This window comes from Mobula birostris, chromosome 18, assembly GCF_030028105.1.
Source record: "Mobula birostris isolate sMobBir1 chromosome 18, sMobBir1.hap1, whole genome shotgun sequence".
Lineage (NCBI taxonomy): Eukaryota > Metazoa > Chordata > Chondrichthyes > Myliobatiformes > Myliobatidae > Mobula > Mobula birostris.
In genome coordinates, this window is record NC_092387.1 from 65,718,973 (window position 1) to 65,739,050 (window position 20,078).

The following is a 20,078-nucleotide window of genomic DNA, read 5'->3' on the forward strand; positions in this document are numbered from 1 at the left end:
TGCAGCCAGTCAATATACTCTCAACCACACATCTGTAGAAGTTTGTTAAAATTTTAGATGAAGTGCCAAATCATTGTGAACTTCTGAGAAAGTAGAAATGCTGCCAAACTTTCTTCATAGTGGCACTTGTGTACTGGGCCCAGGACAGATCAACTGAAATGATATGTGAAGATCCATAGTGTTTGAACAAGTTTGAGTGGCTGAATGGCCCCCCCTTTCAAGCACCAGCAGATAAGGTTGTGCAAACAGCCCAAGGGGGTGAAAATCTTCCCCACAATCTCAGCTGGGAGGTCACCAGTGCTTGACATAAACTTGAAAATGCACCTGTCTCCTCTGCTCCCTGACGCCCATGTTTTGTGTTTAGCCTGTCAACCGGGGGACTGTTAGAGATGCGGCTGGATTCGATGCTCTGCGGGATGCTGAGGTCCTGAGAAAAGCCATGAAGGGGTTTGGTAAGTGAATTCCTATCTGTGTGTTTTCTAATTAAGCTGGAGACCGGAGTGAGAGGTTGCTCAGCCTCTGTGCTACAGAAGGAAAAGTCACCTGCCATTACTCTTGTTGAAATAAGGTTAGCATTGTTATTGATTCCTAGACACCACAGCAAAGAAACAGGCCCTTCAGCCCATCTAGTTCTTGTCAAACTATAATACAGTACTGATCTGCACTGGGACCATAGCCCTCCAAACTCCTCCTATCCATGTATTTATCCAAACTTCTTTTAAATGCTGCAATCAAACTCGCTTCTACCACTTCCACTGGCAGTTCATTCCACATTCTCACTGCCCTCTGAGTGAAGAAGTCAGCATAGTGGTTAACACAGGTCTATTACAGCTCAAGGTGTCAAAGTTCAGAGTTCAATTCCCATGTCCACTGTAAGGAGTTCATACATCCTCTTTATGCAACGTGTGGGTTTTCTCTGGGTACTCCAGTTTCCTCCCACAGTCCAAAGATGTACCTGTTAGCAGGTCAATTGTTCATTGTAAAGGAAACATCCCGTGATTCAGCTGGGCTTAAGTCGGGGGTTGCTGGGCAGTGAGGCTCAATGGGCTGAAAGGGCCTGTTTTGAGCTGTATCTCTAAATAAATGAAATAAACTTTTAAAAGTTTCCTCTCACATTCCCCTTAAACATTTCACCTTTCACCCTTATCCTATGACCTCTAGTTCTAGTCTCACCCAACCTCTGGAAAAAGCCTGCTTGCATTTACCATATCTATACCCCTCATAATTTTGTATATCGCTATCAAATCTCCCCTCGGTCTCCTGCCCTCTTGTAATTTTTCCGGTGGTTTAATCTTTCTTATGTTTGCTTATATTTTTAGATAATAATTATATACATGTACTTACTGAAAATCTCCAGTAATTATAATATAGCTATTTCTTCTGTCTGGAAGCTCCACAGTTTTTCTGCAGCAGGTGTCACACCACTTGAATCTGGCTGTTTCATAGGTTAATTGTTGTCACTGGGATGTTGGTATCTCCAGTCTGAGTGCAAGAAGGTCATACCTTTCTTTTTCTTTGTTTGTTCTGTGTTTAATGTCTCATTCTTGCTTTCCAAAGAACTTGCTGGATCAATATCACCAGATCCAACGTCTCCTCAATGTCTTCTAATGATGCGCTGTGGGGTAGTGCTTGTGGATATTAGTGGGTTGGGTGTGATGCCTTCCATGATTGAATAGCTGTTTATGACTGCTGTCAACATCAGGTACTCTGGCGTAAGGTGAAAGGTAACAATATAGGAAACCCTAGTGCAGGCAGTTTCCTTGGTCAGACAGGGAAACAGTACACAAATCTCCATGAAACTATACAACATAATAAGAGCACAATTAGGCCATTCAGCCCATCGAGTCCGTGCTGCCATTTGATCATTGCCATCGAGAGCTGTGGAGGTTAAGTCATTAAAATGCAGATTGATAGTTCCTTGATTATTAAGGGCGTCATAGGTTATGAGGAGAATGAGGTTGAGAGGAAAAATAAATCACGATTCTATAGCGGTTAGCATAACACTGTTACACCAGTGGCACAGGTTCAGTTCCTGACGCTGTCAGTAAGGAGTTTATACATTCTCCCCATGACCGCGATAGTTTCTTCCGGAGGCTCCAGTTTCACCTCACACTCCAACGGGGTAGATTAATAGATCACATGGTGTAATTGGGCAGCACAGGCTCAATGGGCCTGAAGGGCCTGTTACCCTGATGTATGTCTAACTGAAATAAAAATAAAAAAGTCAGCCTTGTCAGAATGGTGGGGCAGACTTGTTAGGCCAAATGGCCTAATTCTGCTCCACTGTCTTAGGCTGTTGTATTGTTCGTGTTTTGTTGTCTGTGTTGATTAAACTCCAGTCTTTCTGCCTCACTCATTACCTCACCTACCACAGTTTCTCTCTTGTGTTAGGAGCAGAAATGGACCTTCCGGATTGTGGGAGAAAAACCTATCCTACTTCCCAGTGATATTTGCATCTAATTTGTCCCCGCCCAGCGATATTTCCTCTCCATTTCCCTTTAACATCTCCTGAATTGTTTTGGCATTGGGCTCAGGGAAAGTTCAGTTCTCTTTGATGTTTGAACAGCTGACAAGGAGAAGTGATTTGGAGTTCAGGACATAGAGGTGAAATTGTGTGGATGTTCACCACTGCCCCACATTCCCCTGATCTCAACTTCTAACAAGATACTAGCAGAGAAACAGGCCTTCAGCTGACAGGTGTTCTCTTCACCCCTCACTTTAACCAATCCCGCTAGTACTTCCTTCCATTCCTTCGCCTTGAAATGCTGTTCCCTTCAACCACTGCCTGACATGCTGCATTCCAAATCCCAGCCCTCCTTGGACAGGGAGGCTTGTGCTGGATTCTCTAACGAGTCTGGTTTTCATGATGCTGCTGAGGTCTGATGTGGAGTTGTGTCCTCACATCATCTTTCAAAAATGCGACAGTCGATGTTCCAGATATTCCAGGGCGCGTGGTAGTGTAGTGGTTAGTGTGACACCATTACAGCTGGGGGCAATCTGGAGTCTGGAGTTCAATTCCAGCACTCTCTGTAAGGAATTTGTACGTTCTTCCTATAAACCTCACGGGTGCTTGGGTTTCCTCCCAGAGCCCCAGGGTGAATGGGTTGGCAGGTTAAATGGTCATTGTAAATTGTCCTGTGATTAGGCTATTGTTAACAAGTGGGGTTGTTGGGCTGTTCGGCTCATTGGGCTGGAAGGGCTTGCTCTTCGCTGTATCTCTCAATAATTAATTAAAGGAGTTCCTTGTGGATGTAGCAGAGAGGTTTTGAGGCAGGCATAGAATGTGGAGAAGCCGGCTGGTGGTGTAGTGGCATCAGAGCCGGACTTCGGAGCGAAGGCTCCCGGGTTCGCACCCAGCCGGCTCCCCAGGCACACTTTCCATCCGTGCTGGGTTGAGCGTCGAGCTAGCAACTTGACCTCGTAAAAAAGAAATTGCCTGCTACAGAAACATCAACAGCAAAAAGTTGATGGCCTACGCTCTCTCGTGAGTAAAAAAAGGCAATTTCCCTCCTTTATAGAACGTGGAAGTGTTGCAAAGTTGTGTCGTTCTGCATTTATGCGGATTGTTGCGATTAAAGTCAAAGGAACTTTGCCCATTTTTACCACACTGAGTTTTGTATGTGGTAACGTAATGCTTTACAGTGCCAATGACCTCGCTCAATTCCCACCACTGTCGGTAAGTTCTCCCTGTGTCTGCGTGAGTTTCTCCCGGGCGCTCCACTCTCCTTCCCCATTCCAAAGGCATACGGGTTAGGTTTAGTAAATTGAGGGCATGCTATCTTGGTGCTGGGAACATGGCAACAATTGCAGGCTGCCCCCAGCGAATCCTCGGACTATACTGGTGGTTGAATTAAATGATGCATTTCACTGTATGTATGTTTTGGGGTGCATGTGACAAATAAAGCTCATTTTTAATCTGGTAAATATTTCTACATCTGACCACGTTAAAGTCTGCTTGTATCTGCTTATATAACTGGATAAGGCTTGCATTCAGTTAGCTAGTTAGTGATGCTGGTACTTTCTATAAAAAAGGCTTTTATCACAGGAGCTCTTCTCAGTCTTAAGCCCCATCAGCCCTGTTGGGGCATAGACCACTGACAGCATCTTGCTGAAGTCCTCTGTTCTGGCCCAGTCTTTTCAATTTGCCCAATTTGTGGTCCGTCCTACATCTTCTAGACAGAGATCCTTGCTCTCCCAGGAATGAGGTCTTTGGAGCTTCTGTTGGTGTGTCTGTAACTCTGCGTTTTTATAGGATGGGGTTGCTAGCACCATGCTCAATCCTTCTTCCTTTCGTAGCCGGGCTTGGGACCACCATGGCAGAATTCGATGGAGTTCTACAGCAAGGAAAAGGATCATTTGGTTCCACCACATCCATGCAGATCAGTGGGCACCCATCCATGTTAATCCCATCTCCACACTCTTGACCTCTGACCCTCTGTGATTCCATTGCTCATCTAAACACTTCCTTAAGCTGTCGCCAACTCAGCTGTAACCATGCTCTCACACAGTGCTTTTCAGGTATCTGCCATTCTGTGGGCGAAGGTGGCCCCCTTTTGTATCACCTCAGAATCTCTTCCCACTTACCCAAAAGTCATGTCCTCTAGAACATAGGAAGGAGAGGGAGGGAGGGCCTAGTGATGTGGTGCCATGGTAACAACCTTTCCCTCAATGTCAGCAAACAAAAGAGCTGTTCATTGGCCTCAGGAAGAGGGGGTGGAGCACATGCTCTTGTTTACATTAATGGTGCTGAAATGGAGGTGGTTGAGAGCTTAAATTTCCTAGGTTACCATTACCGATAAGCTGCCCTGGTCAAAGCACATAGACGCTGTGACCAGCAATGTGCATAAGTGTCTTTACTTCCTCTTCAGAGATTGTCTGCCTGGCGTCAGTGGTCGCATAACTAGGAGCTGTAATATACACCAGCTTCACGTGACCTTGATCAGGGTGCTAAGCACATGTTAAACCTTGCCCAAGGGTGACCTGCAGGCTACCGGAGGGAAGGAGCGTCTTACACCTCCTTTGGTAGAGACGCATCTCCAGCCTGCCATCCAGCTACTGTTATAGGACTACTAAATAGTTGGCAGCTGTTATAGGAATACTAAATAGCTGCCAGCTGTTATAGGACTACTAAATAGCTGGCTGCTGCTATAGGACTACTAAATAGTTGGCAACTCACACAAATTGCTGGAGGAACTCAGCAGGTCAGGCAGCATCAATGGAAATCAATGGATAGTCAACGCGTTGGGCTGAGACTCTCCCTCAGGACTGAGGGGGGAAACACCAGAATGAATAGGTGAGAGAGGAAGGAAGGTAGCTGAAAGGTGATGGGTGAAGCCAAGCGGGTGGGAAAGACAAAGGGCTGGAGAAGGAAGAATCTGATAGGAGAGGGGAGTGGACCACTTGAGAAAGGGAGGGAGGTGGGGACCCAGGGGGAAGTAATAGGCAGGTGAGAAGAGGTTAAAAGGTCAGAGTGGGGAATAGAGGAAGGGGCAACTAGATACTTCCCTGGTACTATAAGATGGACTTTTGACCTTACTATCTACCTCAATGATCTTGCACCTCACCGTCTACCTGCACCACACTTTCTCTGTAGCCGTAACACTTCACTCTGCATTCTGTTATTGTTTTCCCTTGATGCACTGTTGCAATGCATTGATCTGCATGGACACCATTCAATACAAAAGGGTGAATTAGTTGATGTACTGGGGCACAGTTTGTCACTTTAGCTTGGTACATGTGACAATAATGCACCATTTTACCAGTTTATACAGCTGCCATTGCAGAGTACAGCGCAGTTCGTGTGTGCAGCGGTCAGCAGTCACGGAGATTTTCTGTGGGTTGTTATTGTGAACCGTTGATGGAGTTGTTTCCCTTCCTGATACTGAATTCTTCTGTTCACAGGCACAAATGAACAAGCCATCATAGACGTCATTGCTCATCGGTCGAATAAGCAGAGACAACAGATTGTCCTCTCTTTTAAAACTGCCTATGGGAAGGCAAGTACCTTACATCAGCATTCAGTCATTAAAACACACCTTTGTTTGCTCTGTGCTGATACGAGTCCATCGTAGGTCTTTTGTTATTACTATAGTGGGGAAGGAAGGGAAGTAACTTCAGTTCTGTCACTTATCTTCTCAGATAGGTATTTTGTTCAATGAGGGGGATCTCATTGAAATCTACCAAATACTGAAAGGCCTAGATAGAGTGGGCATGGAGAGGATGTTTCTTGTAGTGGAGGGAGTCTGAGACCAGAGGACCCAGCTTCAGAATAGAAGGATGTCCCTTTAGAACAGAGATGAGGAGAAATTTCTTTAGAAGCTGTGAATCTGTAGAATTCGTTGCCACAGACAGTTGTGGAGGCCAAGTCATTGGATATATTTGAAGCAGAGGTTGATAGGTTCTTGATCAGTAAGAGCATCAAAGGTTACGGGGAGAAGGCAGGGGAATGGGGTTGAGAGGGATAATAAATCAGCCATGATGGAATGGCAGAGCAGACTCCTAGGCTGAATGCAGTGGTTCTGTTCTCATGTTGTATAGCCTTATGGAAATGGACAGTCCATGTTTTGGGTCGTGACTCTTCATTTAGACTGAAGGATTAATACCTTATTCATAGTTATATAGCTCGTGAATTGGCACAATGCAACAGGTCACTGCTCTTCAAAGGCAAGACAAGCAGACCAGTCCACATCCTTGTTGTTGGCTTGACGGTATTAAAAAGCAGATTGTCTGGTACTATGGGTTTATTTAGGATCTTGCTGTGCGCCACTTTGACCTATCTCTTCCCCAATGCAGGACTTGATAAAGGAGCTGAAGTCCGAGCTATCGGGTAACTTTGAGAAGACAGTACTGGCCCTGCTGAAGCCCCCCGCGCTCTTTGATGCAACAGAAATGAAAGAAGCCATCAAGGTTAGTGAGGAGCTGGGCATACGGAGCCACAGGGCACCACCATGACAGACCTGGGGCTCACGGCACCAAAGCAGGCTGTTCGGCTCAGTGATGTCGATGCTCACACGAGTTCCCCAACCCTGCATCTCTCTCTGCATTCTCCACTATTCCTTCCTCTCCCACATTTGTTCTTTTATTTTTGATTAGATTTATTTGTCACACGTACATCGAAACATACGGTGAAATGTGTCGTTTGTGTCAACGACCAATAGAGTCTGAGGGCAGCCTGCAAGTTTTGCCATGCTTCCGATGCCAACATAACATGCCCACAACTCACTAACCCTAACCCTTGTGTCTTTGGACTGTGGGAGGAAACCCACACGGTCACGGGAAGAACATACAAACTCCTTACAGACAGCGGCAGGATTTGAGCTAGCGCTGTAAACATTGAGCCAACTGGTATGCTACTGCAAACAAAACTCATTGTAGTAAAAACAGGCACAGTTCCTTTGACTTCAGTCGCAACAAGTTACAGAAATGCAGAAGAACACAACGTTGCAATACTGCATAGTTGAAGTTCTCCACACCACCTCAGGAGTTGGCAGTTTTTGTTTATTTACTTAGAGATACAGTGTGGAACAGACCCCTCCGGCCCAGCAAGCCGCGGCCCCCCAGCACCCCGTCTATTTAACCCTAGCCTAATCACGGGACAATTTACAATCACCAATTATCCTACTAACCGCTACGTCTTTGGTCTGTGGGAGGAAACCAGAGCACCCAGAGGAAACCCATGCAGACACGGGGAGGGGGTACGTACTCCTTAAGGATAGCTGGAATGGGATTCCGAACTCCAGTGCTCCGAGCTCTAATAGCATCACACTAACTGTGCTGCCCCAAAGGGTTGCAGGGTAATAACGTCCTGAAACTGGTGGTGTCAGATCACATCGAAAAGAAGTGTATTGACTTTGTTTTTGTCCACAGGGAGCTGGGACGGACGAGCAGTGTCTAATCGAAATCCTAGCTTCTCGCTCAAATGCTGAAATCCATGAAATCAATAAGGTGTACAAAACAGGTGAGTTGCGAGCAGTATTCCACACAGTTGCAGCCCTTCTCTCAGAGGCATCAGTACACATTATTTTCAGTGATGATGAATCATTCTTTGGAATTGGATTTGGATCTGTACTTGCTGGAGTTTAGAAGAATGAGGAGGGATCTCATTGAAACCTATTGAATATTGAAAGGCCTAGACAGAGTGGACGTGGAGAGGATGTGGGGGAGTCTAGGACCAGAAGGCACAGCCTCAGAATAGAGGGGCATCCATGTAGAACAGAGTTGAGGAAGAAGTTCTTGAGCCAGAAGGTGGTGAATCTGTGGAATTCACTGACACAGATGTCTGTAGAAGCCAAGTCACTGGGAATATGTAAAGTGGGGGTTGATAGGTTCTTGATTAGTAAGAACATCAAAGCTTACAGGGAGAAGGCAGGAGAATGGGGTTGAGGGGGGATAATAAATCAGCCATGATGGATTGGCGGAGCAGACTCAATGGGCTGAATGGCCTAATTCTGTTACTATTTCTTATAGACTAGTGGCCACAACTAAACAGAACACAACAAGCAACAAAACAACGGCAAAACAAGCCCCTTTCCACCCTCCCACTCAATTCTCATAGCCAGTCTTCCAACTGTATTCTACTCAACAATAAATGACTACATCCTCACTGCATAGGAAAGCCATTCCCTGCAGAACACAATCTACTGCTCAAATACCCACGTGGTTAGTGGGAGGCTCAGGAGTGAGATGGCCACCCTGTGGAAAGGCCTGAATGCAGAGAGGTAACTGTTGTCCCACTGACTGAAGTCTTGCTCAGCCAGTCCCTCTCCCCGTGGCACTACTAACTCTTTCCTTGCAAAACTTAGCCATTTCCCTTCCAGGTGTTATGAATGTGTCTGCCTCCACTTTCCACTGGACAGTACATTCCCCACCCCAACTACTTACCATATTTAAATTTCCTCGTTCTGTCGCAGATTTCTGAATGGCCAGTGTACTCATGAAAACACTACCTCCCTATTCTTTTGCTTATGTTTTTAAATAAACGCATATATAATATATTTAATATTATATGTTATCAGTTATTTATTTAAAAGCACATATATTCATTTAAAAAAACATATGTATTGTTGCAACAAAACAACAAATTTCACAATCTATGTCAGTGATAATAAAGCTGATCTGCAACTCTGGTTGTAACCCAACTCTGGTCTAACATTAGTGGAGCTACTCCCTTGAACTGTTAGCTAGGCAGATACTAGAATTATTAAAAAAAATTATTAATTAAAATCTGCATTTTTAAAAAGACCCAGACATTAAACTCTTAGAAATACAGTAAATCAAAATTAAATCTAGGGAGAAGCAACATTCCTGTCCATTTTGACTCAGAATCCCGGTCCAATCACACGCATAGGAAGTCAACCAACTTGTAGACGTTTTCAGAAGAGTAGGTGACTGTGGAATGAGATTTTAAAACGCAAACACGAGGAATTCTGCAGATGCTGGAAATTCAAGCAACACACATCAAAGTTGCTGGTGAATGCAGCAGGCCAGGCAGCATCTATTGGAAGAGGCCGGAAACGTCGACTGTACCTCTTCCAATAGATGCTGCCTGGCCTGCTGCGTTCACCAGCAACTTTGATGTGTCTTGTGGAATGAGATTGTTCTGTTGGAATCGATGGACTGAATCGGTCTCCTTCCATATCATAAAAAGTTAAGACACTCGTGTACTTCAGTGCGGTGTATTTAACACTGAACAGCATGATTGTTCTTGCAGAGTTTAAGAAGACTTTGGAACAAGACATTAAGAGCGACACCTCTGGACACTTCGAACGGCTGCTGGTCTCTCTTGTCCAGGTAAGTGTGGAGGATGGGAAACACCGCTTTGATCTCTCAGTGTTGGTCCTTAAGGTGGCTAGTTTACATCAACAGCTTCTTTTTCAAAGTTCAAAGTAAATTTATTATCAAAGTATATATAGGTCACCAAATACAACCCTGACATTCATTTTCTTGCGGGTACACTCAGTAAATCCAAGAAGCATAACAGAGGCAGTGAAAAACCACACCTAACAGGACAGACAAACAAGGGCAGTGTGTAAAAAAAACACAACAACAAACTGTGCAAATACAAAAGAAAAAATAATAATATAAATAAATGAGCAATATCAAGAACATGAGATGAAGAGTCCTTGAAAGTGAGTCAGTTGGTTATGGAAACAGTTCAGTGATGGGGCGAGTGAAGTTATCCCCACTGGTTCAGCCTGATGGTTGAGGGGTAATAAGTTTTCCCGAACATGGTGGTGCAAGTACTGAGGCTCCTGTACCACCTTCCCCATGGCAGCAGTGAGAGGAGAGCATGGCCTGGGCGGTGAGGTCTTTGAAGATGGATGCTGCTTTCCTGCAACAGCGTCCTGTTTAGATGTGCTCAGTGGTTGGGAGGGCATGATGCACTGGGTCATGCCACTACTTTCTGTAGGATTTTCCATTGAAGGGCATTGGTGTTTCCATACCAGGCTGTGATGCAGCCAGTCAATATACTCTCCACCACACATCTATAGAAGTTTGTCAAAAGTTTTAGATGCCATGCCAAATCTTCACAAACTTCTAAGAAAGTAGAGGCACTGCTGTGCTTTCTTCATAATTGCACTTATGTGCCAGGACCAGGACAAGTTCTCTGAAATGATAACACTCAGGAATTTAAAGTTGCTGACCCTCTGCACCTCTGATCCTCCGATGCAGACAGGCTCATGGACCTCTGGTTTCCTCCTCTGTAAGTCAATAACAAGCTCCTCGGTCTTGCTGACATAGAGTGAGATTGTTGTGGCACCACTCGGCCAGATTTTCAGCCTCCCCACTATATGCTGATTCGTCATCATCTTTGATTCGGCCCACAACAATAGTATCGTCAGCAAACTTAAATATGGCATTGGAGCTGTGCTTAGCCTCACAGTCATAAGTATAATGTGAGTAGAGCAGGAGGCTAAGCACCAAGCCTTGTGGTGCACCTGTGCTGATGGAGGTTGTGGGGGAGATGTTGTTGGGGACACAAGAAATCTGGCAGAACACACTCAATTTGCTGAGGAAGTCAGCAAGTCAAACAGCATCTATGGAGGGGAATAAACAGTCAACCTTTTGGCCTGAGACCTTTGTCAGTTCTGAAGATGAAGAAGACAGATGCTGGAATAAGAAGGAGTGGATGGGGGAAGAGTACAAGTTTGGAAGTGATAGGTAGAAGAGGTAAAAGACTGAAGAAGGAATTTAATAAGACCATATTATACAGGAGCAGAATTAGGCTATTTGGCCCGTCAAATCTGCTCCACCAATTCATCGTGGCTTATCCAATTTTCCTCTTAGCTCCAATCTTCTGCCTTCTCCTTGTATTCAATCATGCCCTGACCAATCAAGAATCTGTCCAGCTCAGCCTTAAATATACATAAAGACTTGTCCACTACAGCTGTCTGTGGCAAACAATTCCACAGACTCACCACTCTCCGGCTGAAGAAATTACTCCTCATCTTCATTCTAAGGGTGGTGTCCTCTGGTCTTATACTCTCACTTATAGGAAACATCATCTCCACATCCACTGTATCAAGGCCTTTCACCATTCAATAGGTTTCAATGAGGTCGCCTCTCATTCTTCTGAATTCTAGTGCATACAGGCCCAGAGCCATCAAACACTCTTCATATGACAAGTCATTCAATCCTGGGATCATTTTCGTGAAGCTCCAGGTGCAGGTCAGTGGGACTAGGCAGAAAAATGGTTCGGCACAGCCAAGAAGGCCCAAAAGGCCTGTTTCTGTGCTGTAATGTTCTATGTTCTATACTTTTTAAGATAAGGGGCCCAAACCTGCTCACAGTACTCCAGGTGAGGCCTCACCAGTGCTTTATAAAGTCTCATTATTATACCTTTGCTTTTATATTCCAGTCCTCTTGAAATAAATAACATTGCATTTGCTTTCCTCACCACAAAACAACCTGCAAAACAACCTTTAGGGAATCCTGCTCAAGGGTTCTCAAGTCCCTTTACACCTCTGTTTGTTGTATTTTCTCTCCATTTAGAATATAGCCAACCCTTTCATTTCTTCTACCAAAGTGCATGACCATACACTTTCCAACACTGTATTCCATCTGCAATTTCTTTGCCCATTCTCCTAAACTGTCCAGGTCCTTCTGTAGCCTCTCTCCTTCCTCAAAAGTATCTGCTCCTCCACCAATCTTCATACCATCTGCAAATTTGGTAACAAAGCCATAAATTCCATTGTCCAGATCATTGACATATAATGTAAAAAGAATCGATCCCAAAGCAGACCCCTGTGGAACACCACTAGTCACCGGCAGCCAGCCAGAAAAGGCTCCCTTTATTCCCACTCTACCTCCTGCCGTTCACCCACTGCGTTCTCCATGCTTGAATCTTTCCTGTAATACCATGGACTTGTAGCTTGTTAAGCAGCCTCATGTGTGGCACCTTGTCAAAAGCCTTCTGAAAATCCAAGCACACAACATCAAGCGATTCTTCTTTGTCTATCCTACTTGTTATTTCTTCAAAGACTTCCAACAGATTTGTCAGGCAAGGTTTTCCCTTGAGGATATCATGGTGACTATGGCCTATTTTATCATGTGCCTCCACGTACCCTGAGACCAATTCCTTAATAATCGACTCCCAACACCTTCCCAACCACTGAGATCAGATTAACTGGCCCATACAGTGCCTATAAAAAGTATTCACCCCCCTTGGAAGTTTTTGTGTCTTATTGTTTTACAACATTGAATCACAGTGGATTTAATTTGGCTTTTTTGACACTGATCAACAAAAAAAGACTCTTTAGTGTCAAAAGTGAAAACAGATCTCTACAAGGTCATCTAAATTAATTGCAAATATAAAACACAAAATAATTGATTGTATAAGTATTCACCCCCTTTAATATGACACAAGAAATCATCACTGCTGTCACCAATTGGTTTTAGAAGTCACATAATTAGTTAAATTGAGATCACCGTGTGCAGTCAAGGCACTTCAATTGATTGTAGTAAAAATACACCAGTATCTGGAAGGTTCAACTGCTGGTGAGTCAGCATCCTGGCAAAAACTACACCACGAAGACAAAAGAACACTCAAGCATCTGCACAAAGAGGTTATTGAAAAGCGCAAGTCAGGAGATGGATACAGGAGTTAACTGAGTTAAGTCAATCATCAAGAAATGGAAAGAGTATGACACAGCTGCAAATCTGCCTAGAGCAGGCCATCCTCAAAAACTGAGTAACCACACAAGAAGGGGAGTAGTGAGGGAGGCCACCAAAAGACCTATGACAACTCTAGATGAGTTACAAGCTTTAGTGGCTGAGATGGGAGAGACTGGCATACAACAACTGTTGTTGGGTGCTTCACCAGCGCAGCTTTATGGGAGAATGGCAAAGAGAAAGCTACTGTTGAATTAAACTCACATGAAATCTTGGCTAGAGTTTGTCAGAATGCATGTGGGAGACTCTGAAGTCAGCTGGAAGAAGATTCTATGATCTGATGAAACCAAAATTGAGCTTTCAGGCCATCAGACTAAACACTATGTTTGGCGTTAGTCAAACACCGCACTTCATCAAAAACACCCCATCCCTACTGTGAAACATGGTGGTGGCTGTATCATGCTGTGGGGATGCTTCACTACAGCAGGCCCTAGAAGGCTTATGAAGGTAGGGCAAAATGAATGCAGCAAAGTACAGGGAAATCCTAGTGCTGACTGCAAGAGAATTGTGTCTTGGGAGATTTGTTTTCCAGCAAGATAATGACTCCAAGCATAAAGCCAAAGCTGCACAGGAATGGCTTAAAAACAAAGTTAATGTCCTGTGGTGGCCAAGTCATAGTCCAAACCTCAGTCCAATTGAGAATTTGTGGCTGGACTTGAAAAGGGCTGTTCACTCACGGTCCCTATGCAATTTGACTGAGCTTGAGCAGTTTTGTAAAGAAGAATGGAAAAAATTGCAGTATCCAGATGTGCAAAGCTGATAGAGACCTATCTACACAGACTCAAGGCTGTAATTGCTACCAAAGGTGCAGCTACCAAATACTGACTTGAAGGGAGTGAATACTTATGCAAACAATTATTTTGTTTTTTATATTTGTAATTAATTTAGATCACTTTGTAGAGATCTGTTTTCCCTACTTCTGGGGAAGGGGTGGGAGTGAATACTTTTACAGGCACTGTACGTCCTGAAACTTGTTGTTTTGGGGCAGCAATACAGTTTGTTCACTATATGATGTAGCCGATCATGGTCTTTCCATGGTCATGATCTTGGCAAATTCTTCTACAGAAGTGGTTTACCATTGCTGCCTTCTGAGCAGTGTCTTTACAAGATGGGTGACCCTAGCCATTATCAATACTCTTAAGAGATTGTCTGCCTGGTGTCGCTGGTCGCATAACCGGGACATGTGATATACACCAGCTGCTCATATGACCATCCACCACCTGCTCCCATGGCTTCATGTGGGAGGGGTGCCTAAGCAGGAACGACACCTTGCCCCAGGGTGACCTGCATGCTGGTGGAGCACCTTACTCCTCCTGCGTAGAGATGTATCTCCACCCGCAACCCTAGCAGTGTAACACGTTTTAAAAAAAACCTAAAACACAACAAGAAACGTATATTTAAAATTAAATTAAATAGTGCATAAAAGAGAGCATAAATTGAGGTAGTTCAAAGTTCTAAGTGCACTTATTATCAAAGTATGTACACATTATACAACATTGATTAGGGTTGGGAAGAAAAACATTCATTGTCTGTTCAGAAATCTGATGACGAAGGGGAAGAAGCTGTTGGTGAAGAGGTTATTTTGAGATTCAGTTGAATGCACTGAGTTTTCAATTAACAATGATTGGAATCCAGAAGGTGGCTCGCAGGAATTCTGTTTTACATTCATGAACCCAATGTTCTCAGTAACTGACCTTGTTTTCCTCCTGGTTTCCAGGGCAATCGAGATGAAAGTCAAAACGTGGATATAACGCTGGTTAAAAAAGATGCGCAAGTAAGTCAGCAATTTTTGTCACTGTCACTTTTCTAATTGTTGTGGACAATACTGTGGTGGTCAATACAGCTGGAACTTCATCAAATGCCCCCCCCCCCCCCGTCATTCCATGTACATGACATTCAAAGGCTTTTGCCCCATTCCCCTACCCTAATGTTGTCTTCAAAAATTCCAAGCAACTTTGTCCAGTGTGACTTATCTTTCCTAAACCCAAATCGGCTCAGAATTTGTCAATGTGTTTATGTCTCTGTCCTTAATTACAGACTGTGTTTGTGTGGTTTATTTGATGCAGTGAGTCTTCGATCTCATTGATTTAGTCAGATGGTTGAATTCCTTGTTCCCAGGGCTGCAAGCCAACTTCAGTTGATGTTATAGACCAGGGGTCGCCAACCTTTTTTTGCACCGCGGACCAGTCTAATATTCACAATATTCTTGCGGACCGGGGGGGAGGGGGGGTTAGTGGTATTCAAGTAGGGTTAAGCTCACCTCAACATGTCTTTTACAGTTAGGGTTGCCAACTTTCTCACTCCCAAATAAGGGACAAAAGTAGCAGTCAAATCCTGACGAAGGGTCTCGGCCCGAAACATCGACTGTATCTCTTCCTAGAGATGCTGCCTGGCCTGCTGCGTTCACCAGCATTTTTGGTGTTTATCCTGAGAAAGACTACCATGACCATGAAGCCTTGCGCGGGAACCTGTGTGCGCATGCACGTACGTGCCAATTTTATTTTCCCACAAATCGGTTTTGGCTTAATCTTCCCAACTACGCTATACATATATTATTTCTACGTTATATAGGCTGTGTATTTATCATATCATTCCTGCTTTTACTATACGTTAGTGTTATTTTAGGTTTTATGTGTTATTCGGTATGATTTGGTAGGTTATTTTTTGGGTCTGGGAACGCTCAAAAATTTTACCCATATAAATTAACGGTAATTGCTTCTTCGCTTTACGCCATTTCGGCACGAAAGGTTTCCTAGGAACGCTCTACCTTAGCGGGGGAAATACAGGACAAGGGTGGTCCCATATGGGACAAACCAATTTAGCCCAATATACGGGATGTCCCGTCTAATACGGGACAGTTGGCAACCCTATTTTCAAGTTCAACAGTGCGTGGCAGGGAATGAGGAAAAGATGCAGCTGACTCATAATGTTTCCTCGCGGCCCAGTAGCTCATGCTTTGCGGCCCGGTACCAGTCCGCGGCACGGTGGTTGGGACCGCTGTTATAAACAGCTTGCTGGAGTCCAGATGAAGGGTCTCAATCATGAACGCCGACTGTCCCTTCCCCTTCAGAGATGGTGCCTGGCCTGTGTTGTGCTGCCTGACCTCCAACACTTTCTGTGCTGCTGTAGGGAATTTGGTAGATCAGGCAGCATCTGTGGAGGCAGAACGATGGTCAATGTTACAAATTGAGACCCTGGATCAGGACGAAGTCTGCAGAGCAAACATTGAAAATGGAAGTTAGAACAGCATAGTCAAAACAGGCCTTTGGTTCCAGCCTTTTAACCTACTCTGAGATCAATCCAACCCTTCTGTCCTGCATAGCCCTCCATTTCTTTGCTTTCATCCACGTGCCTATCTAAGGATCTCTTAAATGCCCCTGCTATGTCCCTGGAGCACATTCCACACACCCTCTACTCTCTGTGGAGAGGATAAACGACTACCTCCATATTCCCCCTCTATACTTACTTGCAATCACCTTAAAATTATGCCATTCCATATCAGCCATTTCCACTCTGCGGGGGGGGGGGGAGCCTCCTGCCAGCTTGTGTTCCTTGACCCTTCCCTCTGCCGCCTTATTCTGGCTCCTTCCCCCTTTCTTTCCAGTCCTAATGAAGAGTCTCAATCTGGAACATCAGCTGTATATTCCTCTTCATCGACGCTGCTTGACCTGCTGAGTTCCTCCAGCATTTTGTGATTGTTTCTCTGGATTTCCAGCATCTGCTAAATCTCCTGTGTTTATAAAACCCAAGTTTTTTTTTAATATTAAATGTCCCAGCTGTCATTGAGGAGTCATGATTAGGTTTATCAGTTAAGTGTTTTGAATTTTTCAAATAGAAAGCAGATAGAAACCTACCTGGATGCAGATTTTTGGCTTCCTTTCCTGTGTTCATTATATCCTGGAGCTCATTCTAATACTGACAAATACTGCAGTGGTGAGATTGTTTTATGCCAATGCAAAAATATCCAAACACCCTGCAAGAAAACACTAATATAGTGCAGGAGACACAAGAGACTGTAGGTATTGGAATCTGGAACAATAAAAGACAAACTGCTGGAAGAACCCTCTGGGTCAGGCAGGATGTGCAGAGGAATCAGAATCAGGTTTAATATCACTGGCACATGTCATAAAATTTGTTGTTTTGTGGCAGCAGTACATTGCAATACATTAGATAAACAAATTACAATAAAAATATTGTGTATGTCCTCGTTGTCCACGGGAATGGTACCAGAGGATTGGAGGGAGGCGAATGTTGTCCCCTTGTTCAAAAAAGGTAGTAGGGATAGTCCGGGTAATTACAGACCAGTGAGCCCTACGTCTGTGGTGGGAAAACTGTTGGAAAGGATTCTTAGAGATAGGATCTATGAGCATTTAGAGAATCATGGTCTGATCAGGGACAGTCAGCATGGCTTTGTGAAGGGCAGATCATGTCCAACAAGCCTGATAGAGTTCTTTGAGGAGGTGACCAGGCATATAGATGAGGCTAGTGCAGTGGATGTGATCTACATGGATTTTAGTAAGGCATTTGACAAGGTTCCACACGGTAGGCTTATTCAGAAAGTCAGAAAGCATGGGATCCAGGGAAGTTTGGCCAGGTAGATTCAGAATTGGCTTGCCTGCAGAAGGCAAGGGGTCATGGTGGAGGGAGTACATTCAGATTGGAGGATTGTGACTAGTGGTGTCCCACAAGGATCTGTTCTGGGACCTCTACTTTTCATGATTTTTATTAACGACCTGGATGTGGGGGTAGAAGGGTGGGTTGGCAAGTTTGCAGACGACACAAAAGTTGGTGGTGTTGTAGATAGTGTAGAGGATTGTTGAAGATTGCAGAGAGACATTGATAGGATGCAGAAGTGGGCTGAGAAGTGGCAGATGGAATTCAACCCGGAGAAGTGTGAGGTGGTACACTTTGGAAGGACAAACTCCAAGGCAGAGTACAAAGTAAATGGCAGGATACTTGGTAGTGTGGAGGAGCAGAGTGATCTCGGGGTACATGTCCACAGATCCCTGAAAGTTTCCTGACAGGTGGATAGGATAGTTAAGAAAGCTTATGGGGTGTTAGCTTTCATAAGTCGAGGGATAGAGTTTAAGAGTTGCGATGTAATGATGTAGCTCTATAAAACTCTGGTTAGGCCACACTTGGAGTACTGTGTCCAGTTCTGGTCGCCTCACTATAGGAAGGATGTGGAAGCATTGGAAAGGGTACAGAGGAGACTTACCAGGATGCTGCCTGGTTTAGAGAGTATGCATTATGATCAGAGATTAAAGGAGCTAGGGCTTTACTCTCTGGAGAGAAGGAGGATGAGGGGAGACATGACAGAGCTGTACAAGATAATAAGAGGAATAGATAGAGTGGACAGCCAGCACCTCTTCCCCAGGGCACCACTGCTCAATACAAGAGAACATGGCTTTAAGGTAAGGGGTGGGAAGTTCAAGGGGGATACTAGAGGAAGGTTTTTTACTCAGAGAGTGGTTGGTGTGTGGAATGCACTGCCTGAGTCAGTGGTGGAGGGAGATACACTAGTGAAGTTTAAGAGACTACTAGACAGGTATATGGAGGAATTTAAGGTGGGGGCTTATATGGGAGGCAGGGTTTGAGGGTCGGCACAACATTGTGGGCCGAAGGACCTGTACTGTGCTGTACTATTCTGTGTTCTATACCATGCCCACGTCTTACTAACGCTAGTCCATAAGTCTTCAGAATGCAGGAGAGAACCCACGTGGTCACGGGGAGAACGTACAAACTCCTTACAAGCAGCTGCAGGAATTGGACCTTGATCAGTGATTGCTGTTGCTGTAATAATGTTACATTAACTGCTACACTATCACGCTGTCCTGTACTGTCAGAAAAGACTAATGACCAAAAGTCATTTTAAATGTTTAAAGGGACAGAGGGAATCCGTGGGTACTGAGTCCAGGGAATATCCCAGGGACCTGAGCAAAGAATCTGCTTTGACGTTCTGATGAAGCACTGCTGAATTTGATGACATTAAATGATTCACATGCTGTAAGAGATTCTGTGGTATTACTTAGAATTTGAGCAGAGGGATCTTATTGCCTGTATCTTGGCCGATATTACAGAGCTGGCACAGCAACGTTGCAGTTAGCATAACACTACAATGGGGATTCAATTCCCTCTGCTCTCTGTAGTGTTTGTACATTCTCCCTGTGACCCCATGTGTTTCCTCCAGGTTCTCTGGTTTTCTCCCACATTCTAAAGAGGTATGGGATATGGTTTGTAAGTAGTAGCCATGCTACAAGGCGGCGATTGATAAGTTTGTGGCCTACGGTAGACAGAGTCAATTTTAGAAAACCTAGCTCATTTATTTTTCAACATAGTCCCCTCCTACATTTACACATTTAGTCCAGCGGTTGTGGAGCATATGGATCTTGGACCTCCAGAAAGTGTCCACAGCAGGGGTGAGTGATAAGTTTGTGATATATAGCTCTCATTACATGCATATGCAGTTCAACCCTTTGAGAGATTATGCAGAAAGTTAGGAGTTAATTACTCATCTCCTTCTACCCTAGGCCACGAACTTATCAATCATCCCTGATGAGTTATTAACCTCGAACTTTCTGTATAAATCACTCGAAGAGTTGAACTGCGTGTGCATGTAACGAGAGCTGTATAACTCATCTCCTTCTACCTCAGGCCACTAACTTATCACTCAAAGTCTTGTGCACATATATATAGCTAGGGTGCCTAAGACATTTGCACTGTCTAGTATTTGTCTTTGTGGAGCGGAGAACAAGTTTGTAAACCTGGCGGGAGCAAAGATGTTGGGAATGGTGAGGGTGGAGCGCTGTGGGACAGCTGACAGAGAAGGAGTGCCAAGAGCGAGGTGGCACAAGTACAGACACACCCAGCCTGAGATACCAGGCAAGGTCATTCGATTCCAGACAATT

At 44.5% G+C, this 20,078-nt stretch overlaps 1 protein-coding gene across 2 annotated transcripts in view; it reads left to right on the forward strand.

The window, feature by feature from the left end:
* LOC140212183 (annexin A4-like) overlaps positions 1 to 20,078 on the forward strand; it is a 102,487-nt gene that overhangs the window by 62,479 nt on the left and 19,930 nt on the right. For both annotated transcript variants that reach the window (XM_072282843.1, XM_072282844.1), the window contains exons 5-10: positions 365 to 452; positions 5,902 to 5,996; positions 6,793 to 6,906; positions 7,867 to 7,957; positions 9,710 to 9,789; positions 14,888 to 14,944. In XM_072282843.1, the coding sequence (XP_072138944.1) occupies positions 365 to 452; positions 5,902 to 5,996; positions 6,793 to 6,906; positions 7,867 to 7,957; positions 9,710 to 9,789; positions 14,888 to 14,944 (525 nt within the window). The remainder of the gene's footprint in view (positions 1 to 364; positions 453 to 5,901; positions 5,997 to 6,792; positions 6,907 to 7,866; positions 7,958 to 9,709; positions 9,790 to 14,887; positions 14,945 to 20,078) is intronic.